General features: G+C 43.3%; 2 protein-coding genes across 5 annotated transcripts in view; both read left to right on the top strand.

Moving 5' to 3' along the window:
• The window catches only part of LOC310689628 (macrophage mannose receptor 1-like), a 53,242-nt gene extending 47,969 nt beyond the window's left edge, over positions 1 to 5,273 (top strand). Inside the window, exons 28-30 of one of the 2 annotated variants that reach the window (XM_083467368.1) lie at positions 135 to 344; positions 1,977 to 2,015; positions 4,806 to 5,273. In XM_083467368.1, the coding sequence (XP_083323494.1) occupies positions 135 to 344; positions 1,977 to 2,015; positions 4,806 to 5,035 (479 nt within the window). In that variant the 3' untranslated portion in view covers positions 5,036 to 5,273. Of the gene's footprint in view, positions 1 to 134; positions 345 to 1,976; positions 2,016 to 4,805 lie in introns of those variants that run through there. The other variant, XR_014517563.1, reaches the window with a different exon arrangement.
• Positions 5,274 to 16,628: 11,355 nt separating this feature from the next.
• LOC310689629 (macrophage mannose receptor 1-like) overlaps positions 16,629 to 20,269 on the top strand; it is a 158,629-nt gene continuing 154,988 nt past the window's right edge. Inside the window, exons 1-2 of one of the 3 annotated variants that reach the window (XM_083467373.1) lie at positions 16,629 to 16,817; positions 18,919 to 19,320. In XM_083467373.1, the coding sequence (XP_083323499.1) occupies positions 16,757 to 16,817; positions 18,919 to 19,320 (463 nt within the window). In that variant the 5' untranslated portion in view covers positions 16,629 to 16,756. The remainder of the gene's footprint in view (positions 16,818 to 18,918; positions 19,321 to 20,269) is intronic. The other 2 variants (XM_083467372.1, XM_083467370.1) reach the window with 2 other exon arrangements.

Genomic DNA, 20,269 nt, shown 5'->3' with positions numbered 1-20,269 from the left:
TGTTCCAGACTGAAAAAGCTTCAGAAGAAGAACAGCAAGTATACTTTTAAAATGAATTTCCAATATAGAATGCATTACAACGTGTTGCTCTTCCCTTTATAGTCATTATAACAATCATGTACTTTTGTAATTAGGAGAATGGGTATGGGAAGATAACACTGCATTGGATTTTATTAACTGGAAAGGTGAATACCCCATATTTGATCCAGAATATGAATTTATGGGACCTTCTTCTGGTCTTCCTGACTATTGGAACCAATGCATTTTCATGTACGGTGATAGTGGAGAGTGGATCAGGGGAGACTGCGTACATTCACGTGGATTTATTTGTAAAACAAACAAAGGTAAGACTTCAATGTTTATTATAGTTGATTTAGTGATACCTATGATACAAAGCAGTATCTGAATGCTGAGAAGACTTGCAGGTCTTTTTTCAGCCATAATTCACTGGAACTCATTTACAGCACCTATCAGGCGGGTGCCATTGCCATTATAAGAAAAGAGAGGCGTTCATGGTGAGTTCCGGCATCTCTTTTTCTAGAAAAATAGGACTGGAGACTTGTATAGAATCAATAATACACTCCTGTCTAACTTTTCTCTGGCTAGATTCATAGTACTAGAAGTATATCTTTATCTGTCCTCTTCTTAAATTTATCCATGAATTCACGTCTATGGTTCTGCTGCCCAGATGGGGTGGGTTTCCAGTTTCAAGCCTGCTTATGGGACTGAGATGGCTTTTGTGGCCTTGGCATATGACTTATACCAGGAGTTGGACAGGAAGAGTGTGGCCCTGTTGGTTCTGCTGAACCTTTCAGCAGCTTTTGATACCACCAACCATGGTATCCTTTTGTGCTGCCTTGCTGGGATGCGACTTGGAGGTACAGTATTGGCTGTTGTCCTGTGTTGTCCCTCAGAGTTCTGTTCTGCCCCGCATGCTATTTAATATTTATATGAAACTTCTGCGGGCGGTTGTCTGGGGTTTCAGGGTTCAGTGTCACCCATATGCTGATGACACCTACCTAGCTCTATTTCTCCTTTCCACCTACAGTGGTGCCTTGCAAGACGAAAAGAATCCGTTCCGCAAGTCTCTTCGTCTTGCGGGTTTTTTGTCTTGCGAAGCAAGCCCATTAGCGGCTTAGCGGATTAGCGCTATTAGCAGCTTAGCAGGCTTAGCGGATCAGCTGATAAGCGGTTTAGCGGATCAGCTGTTAAGCAGCTTAGCGGATCAGCTGTTAAGCAGCTTAGCGGCTTAGGATCAGCTGTTAAGCGGCTTAACGGCTTGGGAAAAGGGGGGGAGGGGAAAAAACCCGCAGGAACTCGCAAGACATTTTCGTCTTGCGAAGCAAGCCCATAGGAAATTCGTTTTGCGAAGCACCTCCAAAACGGAAAACCCTTTCGTCTAGCGGGTTTTCCGTCTTGCGAGGCATTCGTCTTGCGAGGCACCACTGTAAATCCAAGGAAGCTGTCTCAGTTCTAAACCATGCCTGTCATCTGCAATGGACTGGATGAGGGCGAACGAACTGAAACTCAATCCGGCAAGATAGAGGAGCTCTTGGTCAGTTGGAAGGCAGAACAGGGAATAAGGATTCAGCCTGTGCCGGAACGGGTAACATGCCCCCTCAAGACATAGGTTCACAGTTTTGACATGCTTCTGAGCACAGATGCCTAGGTCTCTCTGGTGGCCAGGAGTGCATCTCTGCAGTTAAAGCCAGTGCATGAGCTGCTCACATTCCTTGAGATATCTCATTTGGCCACACACCTTAGTTAAATCCTGCTTGGATTATTTTCATGTGCACTAAGTGGGTCTGCCTTTGAAAAGTGCTCAGAAACCTCAACTATCTCAAAGAGATGAAGCCAGACTCTTGACCACAGCTGATTATATAAGGGAACCTAGAAATCCCTTGTTACATTAGCTTCATTGTGTAATTTGCTATGGTATATTTTATTGCCCCTTAAGCATATCCTTTATTTTACAGTTTTTGAAGAGTCAAGTGGAGTACCTACAAAAAGTACAGGTAAGACTGTTTTATGAAAATAACCAAGTTAAAAGTATAGGCATGTATGTTATCTGGAGCACTGGACTAAACATCCCCCCCCAAAAAAAACCTTCCAATTCAAAATTAAAGATACAAATGTCTGAGGGTATTTTGAGAGGATTACCTTTGACAGGTAGTGGGCATCCTTAAAATGACTGCTGGCAAACATTTACTCCCATCCCACCCCCAAAAAATTAATTATCCAGATGTAGCATTGTTCTAGGGCATTCTGGGAGGGAAACAGCAGCTGCCACACAGAAACAGAAGTGTCACTCCTCCTAGCTGCTTACTCACATAGGCTATGTTGAGGAATCACTGCACCAAACCCCTTCAGACTAGTAACTGTAAGTTGTCACAGACTCCAAAGGCAAGCTTGTACTCTGATTCACTTCCATGTGGGAGCTTAATATCACATATCACAAATAGGACATAGGATGCAGGTTTTGTTTGTTTTTATCTGATCAGATTTTTCACAGAAAGAGTATATCTAGATTAAATTGGGGTGGAGGGGAGATATAGGTACTTTGATGCCAATGTTGTCATGTAGATACTGCAAAATAAATCTAAAAAGCACAGGAGGAGCACTTATCCCACCACAGACCAGCACAGTCCTTTTTGGGTCCCACTATTATAACGCATGTGACAAAAAATGACAAGAAAGCCCAGACCACAAAGAAAAAAGAATTGCCGGAAGAAATATCAACAGCCTCAGATATGCCGATGACCCAATGACCTTGATGGCAGAAAGTGAGGAGGAATTAAAGAACCTTTTATTGAGGGTGAAAGAGGAGAGCACAAAATATGGTCTGAAGCTCAACATCAAAAAAACCAAGATCATGGCCACTGATCCCACCACCTCCTGGCAAATAGAAGGGGAAGAAATGGAGGCAGTGAGAGAGTCTACTTTCTTGGGCTCCATGATCACTGCAAATGGTGTCAGCAGTCACAAAATTAAAAGACACCTGCTTCTTGGGAGAAAAGCAATGACAAATCTAGATAGCATCTTAAAAAGTAGAGATATCACCTTGCTGACAAAGGTCTGTATAGTTAAAGCTATGGTTTTCCCAGTAGTGATGTATGGAAGTGAGAGCTGGACCATAAAGAAAAAGAAGGCTGATCGCCAAAGAATTGATGCTTTTGAATTATGGTGCTGGAGGAGACTCTTGAGAGTCCCATGGACTGCAAGAAGATCAAACCTATCCATTCTGAAGGAAATCAGCCCTGAGTGCTCACTGGAAGGACAGATCCTGAAGCTGAGGCTCCAATACTTTGGCCACCTCATGAGAAGAGAAGACTCCCTGGAAAAGACCCTGATGTTGGGAAAGATTGAGGGCACAAAGAGAAGGGGACAACAGGGGATGAAATGGTTGGACAGTGTTCTCGAAGCTACCAACATGAGTCTGACCAAACTGCGGGAGGTGTGGAAGACAGGAGTGCCTGGCATACTCTGGTCCATGGGGTCACGAAGAGTCGGACACAACTAAACGACTAAACAACAACAACAAGTTAAAGTCCAAAGCTAGTAATTAAATTAAATTAAATTTACATTGTACTCACCATAGGTGCCTCCCTGGGGCCCTGGATGCCCGAGCACCCACAAAGTTCCCCATGAAGGGGCCGGGCACTCACTAATTTCGGTGCCAGGGCCATGCATGCTGTGTATCAGAGACCAGGCTGAGGAGTACAATTCTGATGAGGAATGGTGGGAGCCTACCCCTACCCCTGCTCATGGCCAGGATCCTGAAACTCCTCTGGAGCAGTGAAGTAGTGTTGATTTGGAACAATGGTTCACTGAGGGGCACAGTTCAGAAGGCAATAGTTGGGCAGAACTGGGAGGTAAAAGCAAGAAGACCAGGAAGAGAGTGAGCTAGCAGACTCTCTTGCACTGGAAGATGTGCAGCCTCTCAGTCCCAAGGCTAGGGACTGATAAGATAAGCTGGCTGTGCAAAAGGCTCAATGATTGAGAGGTCAGGTGGCTAGGAGACGAGAGGATGGAAGTGACTAGAGGGAAGTAGGAAGAACCTTAATTGGGAACACCTGCACTCTGAGAATGGTCGCTTGTTACTTTGCTGCATTCATTAAACATTTCTATTACTGATAAGAGACTGCTTTCTCTTTGTACTGCTTATCTACGGCCGGGGGGGGGGGGAGCCAAGCCCTGAAGCCTGACACTGTATGGCCCCCACAGTCACAGGGCCAAGTTGGCACTCCTGGCACTCACTCTGACCCCATATTGGAGGGGCTGTAGCAGCATGGATGCCTCTTTTACATGGGATAATTGGGGCCTCAATGAACTCTCTAACTGAGGCATCACTCATCATCTTGGGTGACTCCTTCTTCTTGAGTACAAGAATTCTGAGTTGTTCATTACTATTTTGTTCACTTTCTTTCTGAAAGTGTTCATTTAGGTTGTCATATGTCCGGAATTTCCCAGACATACAGGGAATACTGCAGTCAGCAGCAGTGTCTGGGCAGAAATCGGAAAAATGTCCGGGGAAATCTGGGTGAATGGCAGCCCATGTTGGTAGTGCCATTTTTGCTGATTTCCCATAAAAATAGTTTAAAAATGGCTTTTTTGAGATTTTGCAAAATAACTTTTCCAGATTTTCACCGTTTGAAATATGGCAACCCTATGTCTTTAGTAGTGACATGGCAGGCAGAATCAACAGCTCAACCTTCTGTATGGGTCTGTATGGATGTTCTGCTGGGGAAAGTATTTGATGCTCTCTCTGTGTGTCTTACATATATATATATTTCCCCCACTGGTAGAGCAAGATGATGTTCCAGCATTACCGCAAGGCAGACTGATGATGGTGATTCTCCCGGCTCTCCTCATTGTTATTGCTGTGGGTGTTGCAGTCTATATTTTCTACAAAAGAAGACACGGACAGCCACAAACTTTACTAGCGGATGCCGAGACCCTTTCGCATCAGGACAGCACAATAGTTTCTCAGAATCAGCACTCAGAATTTATTGTGGAGAAGCAAGAGGGGGATTAACACATTCAGGCTCAAATGCTATGCACATTTACATAAGAGTAAGTGCCACTGAACTTAATAGGACTTACTTCTGAATGAGCAGGTTTAGGATTATACTGATAATTCATTTATTTCAAAGAAGTAACCATTGTTGGGAATTGTCCCAATATGTAGGGGCACTTTCTACAAACAGAGTCAGGATGCAGAATGCTCTGAATGTGTAATGTTTATTCAATAAAAATATATTCTATGCAGAGTATTTTCTACTAGAATTTTTTTTTCTTCAAGCTAAGGATCATGTTGTTGGTATCCTTCAGTTTTGCCACAAAACAGTGAATCATTCACACATAAAGCCCTTTAAGAAAGCTAAGAACCCACTCATCAGGTAGGGGAGAAAAGGGCCAAGGATGGTGAACCTACTTTCTTCCTCCTCCACTCTTTTCTGAAGAGCCAGTTGCAGGTCCAAGCATCGTGCTCCCCAATCCCCAACTCAGATAAATAAGAGACCAATAAGACTAGTTTGGATGAAAACAGGCCACAACTTTACTGAATGCAGATGAAAGAGGTTTGGCTTGGGCATGGGGCATTCAAAATCCTTCTGGCCTGCCCGCTGGAAGTGACACCTAGGTCAATCCAGATGAGGGTTCCTAAGACCTGCATCAAATAGGGTGACCCCCGCAGGGACTGCCGTTTGGGGGAGTGCCTTTGGCCCTGGCCCTCCCTGGGCATGTGGACATGACCATTCCCCCTAGATCCCTTTAAAAGGCTCCCCCAGCTTTTGGAGGGGAGGGGCAGGCGGAGACTACAACTTCCCCTCCATCCAAGACCACGGATTTCCCCAATGCCCAAGTCCAGTTGTGACGGTTGCTATGAGGCAGGCAAAACCATCGGGTCAGAGGCACTTTGCCCAGTGGACAAATTCCTACCTGGCCCTGTAAAGAACAGCAACCACCGTAGCCTCAGCAAAATTCTTGACTATGAGCCTAAACCAAGGGTGGGTGGGGAAACCCGATGAAGGAAAAAACAGTGCAGGTTGCTTAAATGGCCAAGGGGCGGACCCAGTGGAGCCTCCACACTCTGTCAGCTCCACCCTCTGGCACAGCCCACATCCCAGCCTGCATCCCCATTCGCCAGGGTGCAGGCCAGGATCCGGCTCCTGATAGGAAGGGCACTGAAGCCATGGTTCCGTCCCTTGTGGAACCTCTGCCATCCTGCAACGCTGCCGCACCAAAAGGGGTGAGCGGACTTGTCAGGATTCACAAAAGACTCCATATGTGCAGCCAAGGTGCTGATTCAGAAAGAGCAGCTGCATGCAAAACAATTCCTTGTATATGCAGTTTGTTTCCATCTGGATTGTGCCTCAGCCATTTTACTTGTTTGGATGCCTTTCTGATTAGGGCTTAAAGCTCTACGCTTTTCTTTGTTTCCTTCAGTGTGATAAAGAAATATTTCTTTGCTCCCTTAACCCAGAAACTCACATTGGCTGCTGCTCTCAGCATAATGAGGCCAGGAGAAGAAGAAGAAGAGTTTGGATTTGATATCCCACTTTATCACTACCCAAAGGAGTCTCAAAGCAGCTAACATTCTCCTTTCCCTTCCTCCCCCACAACAAACACTCTGTGAGGTGAGTGGGGCTGAGAGACTTCAAAGAAGCGTGACTGGCCCAAGGTCACCCAGCAGCTGCATGTGGAGGAGCGTAGACGCGAACCCGGTTCCCCAGATTACGAGACTACCGCTCTTAACCACTACACCACACTGGCTCTCAAAGTGCAATGAATTAGATGCTACTGGGTGGGGTGGAGAGGCTGTCAAAGGAGAAGGAAGTTTTCAGTGGCATCTAGTCATGATGGCTATGTTACTTCCATTACTGTAGGCAGAATCCCTCTGACCACTCACCACAAGTGAAAGAAGACTGTTGGACTCATGTCTTGCTTGTGAGATCCCCATCAGAAGCACTGGAGGGCCACCCTGAGAATAGAATGCTAAATGGGCCTTTGGTTGATCAAGCAGGGCTCTTATGGGTGGGAGAAACTTGATTCACAGTTACTCCCCCTGCCCACCACAAAGTCTGTGTATTTTGTAATATGAAGGCAAGAGTGGGAGCAGAGCTAGCAGAGGTACCAGGGAGGGTTACAGCACTTAAACACAATATTGAAAACAACTGAAAACAACTAACAATTATTAAAATGAGGTGGGCCCTCAAAAATAACTCAAAGGTCAAAAGCCAGGGGGAAGTGGTGTGTCTTCAGCATCCTCCAGAAGCAATATAATGAAGGTGCCATGTGCACCTCTGTGGGGAAGGAGTTCCACAGTTTAGCGGCTGTCAGAGAGTGCCTTCTCCTGGCTACCTTCTCCCCTGAGCCTCTGAGGATGGAGGAACTACCAAGAGCTGTTCTCTGCCGATTTCAGCAGCAAAGTGGGTCTGTATGGAAGGAGGTGGTCTTTGAGATATTTGGGGCATGAGCACTTTGAATTCGGCCCAGAAATGAACTGGCTGCCAGGGCAGCTGTTTTAAACAGCTCCTGAGAAGTAAGTCTCATCGATTTTAACAGGCCTTAAATGTGTAGGCGATTGCAACCTAAAGGTTCTTTCTGGTTATAAGCTTCCATTGTTGGCATCAGACACTGACGGGGAAGTGATTCTTGCTAAATAATAAATAATAAAAAGGTAGACTCCATTCACCCCAGTTATCTGCACAGGTCTAGGCTTGATTCACAATCACAGCAATGGGGTGAAAGCTGCTTCTATGTTATCAGGGTTCCATGCTGCTCTGAAAATACAAATCTGATTCCTGGTTGAACTGGTCTGATTGTGTGGTAGTTGCCAAATCTAGTAGTACACTTTTCCAGGTATTGCTACTGCTGGTGTTGATCACAATCTGCCCAGCCATATGGGAAAGAAGTTAACAGGAGGGAGGGTTCAATGTCCACCAATCGCTTTCTGATTATGATCCTCTTGTTTAGACCTCGTTATAAGTTATATTGCTGATTACCTGATGGAACTGGCTGCATTATTTTCTGTTGCTTACACTCCTTTCAAGCACCTTGGATTATTTAAAAACATTAAACTACATATCTCAAGATATATATTTGTGTCAAAGAATGTAGTTTTAATAGCACCAAATAGCACAATTTTTCTAAGCAGCAGGATGTTGCTGGTAATACACACAGAAATGTTTGAGAAGAGCAGTAACTTCTCAATAGATTCTTAGGGCATCCATTGCTATGAGCTCCTTTTATGACCCTCAGCTACTACAACAGCTGCAACTGTTCCTGTGCTAGAATAACTTTGCCTTACTAGTTCATATCCTCCAACATTTCTCCAATGAAAATAGGGACACCTCATTCCATAATGATAATTTTACTATTTATACCCCACACATCTTACTGGGTTGTCAAAGCCACTCTGAGCCACTTCCAACATATATAAAAACATAGAATCATAGAATAGAATCATAGAATCATAGAGTTGGAATAGACCACAAGGGCCATCGAGTCCAACCCCCTACCAAGCAGGAAACACCATCAGAGCACTCCTGGCATATGGTTGTCAAGCCTCTGCTTAAAGACCTCCAAAGAAGGAGACTCCACCACACTCCTTGGCAGCAAATTCCACTGTCGAACAGCTCTTACTGTCAGGAAGTTCTTCCTAATGTTTAGGTGGAATCTTCTTTCTACTAACTATGTGAAGCATCAGTATGCACAACATAATAAAACATTAAACATTAGGGGGGGACCCTTCCCTATACAGGATTGCCTTCAGACAGCTCAGGGGTCCAATAACTCCATACCCTCCAACATGTCTCCAATGAAAATAGGGACATCCTAAGGAAAAGCAGGACATTCTGGGATCAAATCAGAAACCAGGACAGCTTCTCTAAATCAGGGACGTCTGTGGAAAATAGGGACACTTGGAGGGTCTGCTAGTCTTCAAGATTGGGTTACTGCAGTGGACTCTTTGTGGGTCTTTCTTTAAGTCTTGTCTGGAAATGACGAACATCTACAAAGTTAATGAATACATAACTACTAACTATGTGAAGCATCAGTATGCACAACAATTTTACAGAACAGTCCTGCATCTCATGGGTGACGAACCATCTTTCCCAGAGAGCCACATTTCTTCATGGTTTGGGGCTGCATACAAACATTCTTTTATAAATTCTTCTGAATTATCTGGTAATGGGCTAACCAGGCACCAACTCAGCAATTTGAATGGGGGGGGGAATCATTTGACCACTTCTAAAAAATATTTAGGAAACTTCATAACATCGCAGATGACTTTCACTTCTCAATTCTTTTGAACTCATTATACTTTGCGGTTGATCCACATTTTCCAGATGTGATTGAGGAAGGAACCAAGCAGTGCTTACCAAACAGAACAGCTGCCCCATGTCCCCCAATCTCCTTTGAACATGTTGCTCTTTATTTGCTTCCTGGTGTTATTTCCTTCTCTAGAAATGCACATTGGTTGTTGCTGGTGAAGACGAAAAACAAACAAAAAAAAAACCATACTGCTTCATGCTGCCAAGAGAACACAAAGTGTGCTGAATCAGATGCTACAGAGGGTGCTATCGATGGAGGAGAAGGTGGTCAATGAGAAGCCATGATGATGATATTACCTGTAGTATCAGAAAGTGTATGTGTCTGATTAAGAGCTGCTGAGGACCACTGCAAATGCATCCCCCTTGTAGGCTTCTCACAGGATCTAGTTGGCCACTATACAAATAGGACTAAATAGGCCCTTGGTCTAACCAAGCAGGGCTCTTTTCATAGGAAGGGGAATTTGCTACACAGTTGTTCACCACACTCCAATGTCTGTATTTCCTGTAATGTGAAGTAGACATTGGGATCAGAGCCAGCTCCACCATTAAACTAAGGTGACAGTTGTTCAGGGGCAGTCGCATCAAACATCTGCCTCTGCATCCTAAGCCCCATGACCATTGTCCCTTAGTGGAAGACAGAGCTGTGTGTGCTACATGGCCTGTCCCGGCCTCACTAAACTAGCCTGTTGTGTCAGGCACAGTGCAAGCTGCTGTTTCATTGCCAGTGTTGGAGGAAGATTTGACTGCCATTCCAGTTGGCCTCTGTATGTGGAATACAGAGAGGCAGTGGGGCAAGAGCTTGGTCGTTTTAGACACTGACCTTAATGATTTTCCAGGATCTTCCATTCAGATGGTTATTTGGATTACTTCCGTTGTGAAGCACAGAATAAACCTTTCTCCCACCATTCCATTCTTTACAGTTGCTTCTACATTCCTGACATCTTATAGCAAAACTACTAATGCTACTACTACTACTACTACTACTACTACTACTACAAAGCATTTTGTAAACCCTGGTGGGGGGAGGGAAATAATATGGTGAGAATGTGCAGTTTAGCCTTTTAAACTCACTTAAATCATAACAATATCATGAGTTAATGACCATAGGAATAAAATGGGGTCTCACATACATTGTCTCTCTTACACACTGTGCCAACAGATTCTCACTCTGTGACTTTTGAGCAACTTAACAACAAGCACCCACAGCAAGAACCATCCAACCTGTGATGGCCTGGGACTCGGGTTTGGGCTCGGAGCCAGAGGAGTCTCAGTCCGCACCGGATCCTTTGCCTCAGGCAGCAGCTGCACCTAGCCTGGGGCCTGATTCTGAAGAGCCCCAGTCGGCACAGGTTCCCCTGCAACAAGCACCAGCTGGGCCGAGTCGGGGGCCTGAGCCTGCCCTGGCTCCAGATGCGGGGATTACCTTGTTGCCTCCAGCTGGGCAATCACAGCTGCCCCACTACCAGTTGGGTCAGGAGAGGCTGAGGCGGCCTCTGAGTCTAGTAACCTGCCAACATCTCCCGAGCTGCAGAGACTGAGAGGTCTGGGAGAAGGAGAGACCTGAGTACTCGCAGGAGGAGTGCTCGCCTTCAGGCGAGACAAGGAGGTGATCAGGACCAGCCGTTACCCTGACAGAGATAAAAGGCTGCTGGACCTTGCCCCAGGTTGTGCGAGCAACGTTGCTGTTTGCCAGAACCTGTCTGTCATCCTGTGCCTGGCCTTGCCTGGTTTCCTGCCTCGTGTCCTGCCTTGGCCCTGTCGGACTCACTCCTCATGGAACCCTTGGATTCAGGACCAGACCAGGACCGCTTTACTCAGGTTACCCCCAGGCCCAGCACACAACCCTTGTCCATAGCAACAGGGGGGGGACTAAAAACAAAGAGGGTGGTGTTTCTCTCCCTTTCCCAGTCATGAGGAAACTTCTGGGCCTCAAAGGGCTGTTGTTGGCTATCTGCTTATGATGGAAGTCCATGACAAGAGACGTTATTCCCAGCCAACACTTCAACTTGCTTGTGGACTACAAAACATCTCTCATCAAAGTAAGATGGATCTGAACCAGAGAATTTCAGAACAAGAGATAGAGGCTGCCATTCAGAATATGCAATTGGGTAAATCTCCAGGACCAGATGGACTGACTTCCAGATATTACAAATTGCTGAAGGAATGGCTAACTCAACCACTAAGAGAAGTCTGTAACGAGATCCTTGAGGGAAAAAGGGCACCTGAATCGTGGAAAGAAGCATATATTTCACTCATACCAAAGTCAGAGACTGAAAAGACCCAACTTAAGAACTACCGCCCAATATCATTGCTTAACGTGGATTACAAAATTTTTGCAGACATTTTGGCAAAAAGATTTAAAAGAGTGTTGACGGAGAAGATTCATAAGGACCAAGCAGGCTTTCTCCCTAAAAGACACCTAGCAGACAATGTAAGGAATGTAATAGACATTTTGGAAAAGTTAGAGGTGAATATAAACACTAAAGCAGTACTGATCTTTGTGGACGCGGAGAAAGCCTTTGATAATATTTCTTGGAGTTTTATGATGAAGAATCTTCATGGGATGGGGGTAGGCCAAGGTTTTGAGAATGGTATGGCTGCAATATATTCCGAACAAAAAGCTAAACTGATTGTAAACAATGTAGTGACTGAGGAACTTAAGATAGAAAAAGGAACACGACAGGGGTGCCCAATTTCCCCATTACTTTTTATTTCAGTTCTGGAGGTGTTGCTGAACATGATAAGAAATGACCAGCAGGTTAAAGGAGTGCAGGTCGGAGCTAAACATTACAAGTTAAGAGCGTTTGCAGATGACCTAGTATTGACTTTGCAAGAACCAATCACTAGTATGAAAAAGGTTTTAGAAATAATACAACAGTTTGGCCAGGTAGCTGGATTTAAGTTGAACAAGCAAAAAACTAAAGTTTTAGGGAAAAACTTAACAGATATGGAAAAGGAGAAATTCCAAGAGGAGATAGGTTTGACAGTGGTCAAGAAGGTGAAATACCTAGGGGTTTACTTAACATCTAAAAATGTGAATTTGTATAAGGACAATTATGAAAAATGTTGGTCAGAAATTAAAAAAGATCTAGAAATATGGTCAAATTTGAAATTGTCAATGTTAGGCCGAATCGCAGTGATTAAAATGAATGTACTGCCTAGAATGCTATTTCTGTTTCAGACCTTGCAGATTCTTGACAAGATGGAATGCTTCAAGAGGTGGCAGAAAGACATTTCGAAATTTGTCTGGCAGGGCAAAAAGCCCAGAATTAAATTTAAAATATTGACAGATGCTAAAGAAAGAGGGGGTTTTGCCCTGCCGGACTTAAAATTGTACTATGAGGCAGCAGCTTTCTGCTGGCTGAAAGAATGGATGCTCCTCGAGAACACAGACATTTTGGATCTGGAAGGTTTTAATAATGCTTTTGGTTGGCATGCATATCTATGGTATGACAAAGTTAACAGTGCCTTTAAAAATCACATTGTCAGAAAAGCATTGTTTAATGTTTGGATAAGATATAAAGATCTATTGGAAAATAAAACCCCTAGATGGGTGTCACCAGTGGAGGCTAAAGCAGTGAAGAAACTCAATATGGAGGTCGGATGGCCGAAGTATTGGGAAATTTTAGAACAGGATGGAGATAAGTTCAAACTACAAAGTCATGAGAAATTGAAACATAAAGTACAAAATTGGTTTCAATATCGTCAAATAATGGAATTTTACAAACAGGACAGGAAAATTGGTTTCCAGGTAGAAAAATCAAAACTAGAAACCGAACTGTTAGAACCCAATACTAAGAATTTATCTAGAATGTATAACTTGTTGCTGAAATGGAGTACACAGGATGAAACAGTTAAATCGGTTATGATTAAGTGGGCACAGGATGTTGGACATAACATTATGTCAGCTGACTGGGAATGGTTATGGAACACCAGCATTAAATTTACGGCATGTAATGCCTTAAAGGAAAACATTATGAAAATGGTTTATAGGTGGTACATGACCCCAGTCAAGCTGGCAAAAATCTATCATTTGCCCGATAACAAATGTTGGAAGTGTAAAGAGACTGAAGGTACCTTCTACCACCTTTGGTGGACATGCCCGAAGATTAAGGCCTTCTGGGAAATGATCTATAATGAAATGAAAAAGGTACTTAAATGTACTTTTCCTAAAAAACCAGAGGCCTTTCTCTTGGGCATTGTCGGCCAATTGGTGACAAAGAAGGATAGAACTTTTTTCATGTACGCTACAACAGCAGCAAGAATACTCATCACAAAGTATTGGAAGACACAAGATCTACCCACTCTGGAAGAATGGCAGATGAAAGTGATGGACTATATGACATTGGCCGAGATGACAGGCAGAATCCGTGATCAACGAAAAGAGACGGTGGAAGAAGAATGGAGAAAATTTAAAAGTTATCTTAAGGACTACTATAAACTTAATGAATGTTAAAATGTTGTGGTTTTCAGAAACAAAGGGGTACAGGGATATAAGGTCAGAACACAAAGAGGACTAAGATGACAGAGGTTGGAAAGTAACAATTGGGAGTTGCTACAAGATTATGGTCATTGGGATGCAGAAAGGGGGGGTATGGGGAAGTCCAAGAAAAGAGGTTTATGAAAATATGTTTGAAACTATACGTGTATGTTTGTCTTTTTAAGTGTTTGTTTGTTTTTTAAAAAATCTGTAAAACCAATAAAAATTTTATAAAAAAAAAAAACACTTCAACTTGCTTGGCTTACATCTGACCAGTGGCGTAGCGTGGGGGGTGCAGGGGGGGCCGGCCGCACCGGGCGCAACATCTGGGGGTTAGGGTTAGGGGGCGCAAATCCACAGGTTAGGGGGCGCAAATTACTTGCCTTGCCCCGGGTGCTGACAACCCACGCTACGCCACTGCATCTGACAACCAAGACTATAGGGATGGGGAATCTCAGGCCTAGGGACTGTGGTCCTCCAGAACGCCTAAGTGACCCCCCAGCCACACACACTTCCCAGCCACTGGCCCTGTTTTGTACCCCCTCCCCCATGAGTATTTTGCCTGTCTAGAATGTATAATTGAAGTGTGAAATTAACATTTGCTGCTCCACCCACTGGTATGTGGTCCTTTGAAAGTCTCCTAGAACAGAATATGGCTCTCAGTCTGAAAAATGTTCCCCACTCCTGTTATGGATCAAGACTAGATTACTTCTCTGGCAGGCTTCTTGGAATCAGATCCCTCCCCCGGGGGCAGTAATTAAGCAGATCAAAAGAAAGGAGCGTTCTTACCAGATAAGTTCTTTAATAATCACAGCAAGATACAAAGGAAGGCATAGCATGCTAAAAAAATGTGTTGTTCCCAGTAAAGGTTTTCCCTCTGTCCCCATTAATCTTCGTCATTCCTATGTCGGGTAATCTGATCTTGTTGCCGTCGTGCTTTCTGTTCTATCATTCTCAGAGCCCATCTAGTCTTAGGCAAAGGAGGAGTCAGGAATGCTTTCCAAGGACCCTGAATCTACCAGCTGTCTCTCTCTCCTGGTGTTTTCTCTTCTAGCTGCTCCTCACCCAATATTTCCCAGCTTTTCCACTCTGGACTATGCCCTTCTACAAACCACTGTTCTAAATCAATACTTCTGCCCTTGGAAAGGTTCAGAAAAGTAGGGGGCTCCCATTATTCCTCCTCAGTCCACTCCCTGACAGTCTCCTTTCACAGTGTTTCCTCTACAGGAGGAAGTGAGCACTGGAACAATATAATTATTTAATATGAACCATTAACAGTGTTTTTATCTGAATTGAAATGCAAGGATTTTCCATATACAGTGGTACCTTGGGTTATATAAGCTTCAGGTTACCTACACTTCAGGTTACAGACTCCACTAACCCAGAAATAGTACCTCAGGTTAAGAACTTTGCTTCAGGATGAGAACAGAAATTTTACGGCAGCAGCGGGAGGCCCCATTAGCTAAAGCGATGCTTCAGGTTAAGAACAGTTTCAGGTTAACAACGGACCTCTGGAACGAATTAAGTACGTAACCAGAGGTACCACTGTATAAGCTGATTTACATCACTGACACAAAATTGAAAGGACTCCAGTAAACACATGAACATTGTCTACAATCACTGTAAGGTCTTCACTGTAGCCACACAGTTGCTCCCTCTCAATCAAGGATCCAACTCATTTAGGAGCTCAGAGAGCACTTAGAATACTCTAGTGGAATTTCCCCATGTTAAACCTTTTCAGCAATACACACAGACATTCTCCATTTCAACATCAATCAAACAATTATACTTAACATAGTGTTCAGAACATTATTGCCTCCAACTGTGGAGGCAGAGCATAGCCATTATGGCTAGTGACGATTGATAGCCTTTTGATCTGCCTCTGGTCCTTTTGATCTTCATTTCCTGAGGCCAGAATCAGACCTCCAGCTAGCAGCTCTCAGAGCTTGGCCATGGCTTAAAAGCAGCATAGTTATCAATGAGGATCTCCTCTGTACATCCTTCCTTAGCACTATGTACTGTTACCTTGTTTTGTTACCTTGTGGAGTTGTGTCACAATTCAAGAAGGACACTGACAAACTGGAACGTGTCCAGAGGAGGGCAACCAAAATGGTCAAAGTCCTGGAAATGATGCCTTATGAGGAACGGCTAAGGGAGCTGGGCATGTTTAGCCTGGAGAAGAGGAGGTTAAGGGGTGATATGATAGCCATGTTCAAATATATAAAAGGATGTCATATAGAGGAGGGAGAAAGGTTGTTTTCTGCTGCTCCAGAGAAGGGGACACGGAGCAATGGATCCAAACTACAAGAAAGAAGATTCCACCTAAACATTAGGAAGAACTTCCTGACAGTAAGAGCTGTTCGACAGTGGAATTTGCTGCCAAGGAGTGTGGTGGAGTCTCCTTCTTTGGAGGTCTTTAAGCAGAGGCTTGACAACCATATGTCAGGAGTGCTCTGATGGTGTTTCCTGCTTGGCAGGGGGTTAGACTTGATGGCCCTTGTGGTCTCTTCCAACTCTATGATTCTATGATTCTATGAAATAACTAAATAACTCATGGGTTTTCTGCAGAAATAGATCTTTTCCATGGAAGCTGGTTAGCAAAAGTGTGTGTGTGTGTGTGTGTGTGTGTGTGTGTGTGTGTGTAAGAGAGAGCCTAAGTACCAGCCTAAGTGATGAGAAATGAATCTAAATATCCCACAGATGATATGCAAAAATAGATCTTTTCTGTGGAAGCTGATGGGTTAGCAAAAATCTGTGAGTGTGTGTGTCTGTGTCAGCACACACACATTGCAATCCGTTTGTACTACTACAGTGAATTTCATGTCAAACACAGAAGTGAAAATTTCATTCTGCCTGACTCATTTATGAAGTTCTTGAAAAGCAGCAAACTCTGATTTGTCTTATTTCCATGGAAGTGGTGTGATAGGTTTGGTTGTGGCCAATGTCTTCCCTTTGGCTCCTAAATCTCTTGCTCCTCATCCAGCCGGCTTTTCAGGTATCAGGTAAGCTCTTCTTCACTTCCATCACCATTGTTACCTTAGCAATAAGTGGAGCTGCATCTTTCACATAATTTTATCTGGTGAAATTTAAATCATCTTCAGAAAGTTAATGTTGTGCAGCTAGGAAGTTAAATACATGAAATGTTAGATTCAAGGTTAATTGGTTTAACATTTTTATTGTTTATAACCATAAAAAAGGTGTGGAAGTTATTACAATAAATCAATGGCTAACATAGTTTTGAATACAATTTATTTATTTGTGTTCTATTGTTGAAATAAAGAATTTACTTCTTTCCCTATATAGAAGTTAGTCTTTTCCCTGTTACTTATTTTTGCACGATACAGAAATAAATTGTAAATATAAGATGAATATTTTTTGATCTAACAATATTACACAAGCAATATATCCAACACCTGCATTTACATCATAAAAAAGCATCTGGTTTATATATCAAGGGTATGATTTGCACTGACACAAAGCTATTTGATCTAGTGGAACCTTCCATCAATGAAATAGGGAAAGTGACAATGTTTGCCATTTCTCACTCCCCTTGTATCTCCCTCCCACCCCCATGTGCCAAAGATCCCCCAAGAGTGTTGGGGTCCTCCCCATTCGGCTAATGGAGGGCTCCACTGGATCAATGAGCTTTCCTTCAGTGTGAAGGACAACACTGGTTACAGCCCTTTGGAGCCTCTTTCTCAGGAAGGGAAATCACCATATTGTTAGCTATACTTCAATAGAAGAATCATTTTTTGAAGTGGCTGGAGTTCTTTAATCATGTAGATGATGGTCTATTAACCTACATAGTTTTATTTTCTAGATATGTTAGATAACCAATTGCTCAATTCATACTCCTTACTGTTGATACCAGTTTTAATGAATCAAGGATTAATCATGCTTTGTTTTTGTATTATATTGCTTTTAGGGTTGCTGTTGTCTGTATTTGTAATTCACCTCTAGATTAGTTTCAAGCAAAAAGGTGGTACAGAAATTCTTTTAATTAACTAAAGCAATAATATATCAGTTGTTCACCATATGTTTTCTTTTTTTAAAAGCAGATGACCCAAAACATTGGTCACCTTTACCTAAATGAAAATATATGGCACAATACAAGGGTCATATGTTTTTCCCTGCACAGTTAAATTGTTGGGGTTTCGGATGGAATTGGCATCAGAGAGGGAAAGGATCAACTCACTCTTCCCTATCTGCACACCAGGTTGGCCCCAGCACTGTGGTTTTAACAAAATAGAAAGATGTTAAGGGAACCAATTTCAGATCTCACACATGCCTACTTTGTCCTTCAAACACATTAAAGAAATATAACATAAAAATATTTCTGTTGGCATGGTTGAGGGTTTTTAGAAGTTTTATTTATAAATATTTTTTTTTATAAAAAAAAACCTCACCATGAAAATGAAATGTCGCTTAAAAATAGATGCCAACAACAATAAGTAAAGGTAAAGGGACCCCTGACCATTAGGTCCAGTCGTGGCCAACTCTGGGATTGCGGCGCTCATCTCGCTTTATTGGCTGAGGAAGCCAGCAAACAGCTTCTGGGTCATGTGGCCAGCATGACTAAGCCGCTTCTGGAGAACCAGAGCAGTGCACGGAAATGCCATTTACCTTCCCGCCAGAGCGGTACCTATTTATCTACTTGCACTTTGACGTGCTTTTGAACTGCTAGGTGGGCAGGAGCAGGGACCGAGCAACGGGAGCTCACCCCATCGCGGGGATTTGAACCGCTGACCTTCTGATCGGCAAGTCCTAGGCTCTGTGGTTTAACCCACAGCGCCACCCGCGTCCCTTGCCAACAACAATAGCATAGTATTTAGAATAAAATAAGCTGCAAACTATATCTGCCACAAAGAATCAAAATTAGTGACTTATAAATGGAATAGGTTATTGACCACTGAATAAGGCACTGTACTGGATCATGAAAATAAAGTACAGTATTAACATGAAAGGCATTTCTCCCTTTTCTCTTTCAATATTACTGCCTCTTATTCTGAATCCTGGTATTACCATTCTACCAGTGGTTGAGATATTGGAAAGTATGTGGAACTTCCTCCCTAGTTTCTTATTCTTCCTCTCTTGATTTTGCAGATAGTGACAGCTTTCTGATACAAAATGAAAACCTCAAGCTTTGTATACAACCTCAGAAATCTCGTTCCATCATCCTGGACAACTGCGATGAGGATAATGAGTGGCAACATTTCAAGTGGGTTTCCGACGACCAGATTTTGAACATGGCAGTGAAGTTATGCCTGGCAGTGCCTTCCAAGTCAAACCTGGTTGCACTCACCCTCTCCCCCTGTAATGAGACGAGTGAACTTCAGAAATGGGAATGCAGAAATGAGAGCCTCCTTGCACTCGAACAGGGGGATTTGTTTTTAAATCCCGAAGGTGGCCAAAAAAGTCATCTTATACTTTCTAAAGTAGCCACCAGCAAGAGTACCTGGAAGATCTATGGAACAAAAGACAGCCTGTGCTCTAAGGCCTATGAAGGTAAAATTCAAATTCCTCTTTCTCTAGATGATCAGATGGTCAAGGCTGACATAGACATGGGGCTAACCACATAACTTCAAAACATATCCAAAGAAAACCCATCTTGTAGCAGTCATGGGAGTCCAGTTTTCATCAGGACCAGAGCAAAGGGAGAGCAGCTGTTTAGCCCTGTTTGTTTCTGTCATGGTTATGACATAAATGTCTCAGCCCAGCCTCTTTATCTCTCTGACCATCTCTTTCTATATCTCTCTAACACACACACACACACACACACACACACACACACACACACACTAGCATCTTACTCTTTCCTTTAACAAAGTACAGTGGTACCTCGGGTTAAGTACTTAATTCGTTCCGGAGGTCTGTTCTTAACCTGAAACTGTTCTTAACCTGAAGCACCACTTTAGCTAATTGGGCCTCCTGCTGCCGCCGCGCTGCCAGAGCACGATTTCTGTTCTCATCCTGAAGCAAAGTTCTTAACCCGAGGTACTATTTCTGGGTTAGCAGAGTCTGTAACCTGAAGCATATGTAACCCGAGGTACCACTGTAGTGATAATCTGCATCCAGCCAAATTCAAGTACTGTACTAAGAAAGCTTTCATGTCATATTAGAAGTGGATGGCTTTATTTTTTGGTCTTGGAGGGCCCAACACTTGAAACACAAAATGCTGCTACCAGGACTGGGGTCTCTGGGCTGTAGACCTGGAGGTTCAAGGGTAGCGATTGTGTGTGTGTGAAATTCTATTCAGTTTGCATTTAAAGCTGAATCCAGCACATCTGAACTTTTGAAAAGCAATACGAAAACTGAAACACAGCTACCCTTCAAAATCCGCAGTTATCTAAATTTTTTCAATATTGTTCTCTGAGTATTCGCAAAAAGGGATCTAATAGGAAAGTGCATTAAAAAAAGAATATATTTGTGGAAATAACATACAAAATGCATTATG

This window comes from Podarcis liolepis (assembly GCF_965112155.1).
Source record: "Podarcis liolepis genome assembly, chromosome: 12".
Classification (NCBI taxonomy): Eukaryota; Metazoa; Chordata; class Lepidosauria; order Squamata; family Lacertidae; genus Podarcis; species Podarcis liolepis.
The sequence above is the reverse complement of the archived record's forward strand: the minus strand, read 5'-3'. Positions and strand labels throughout refer to the sequence as shown.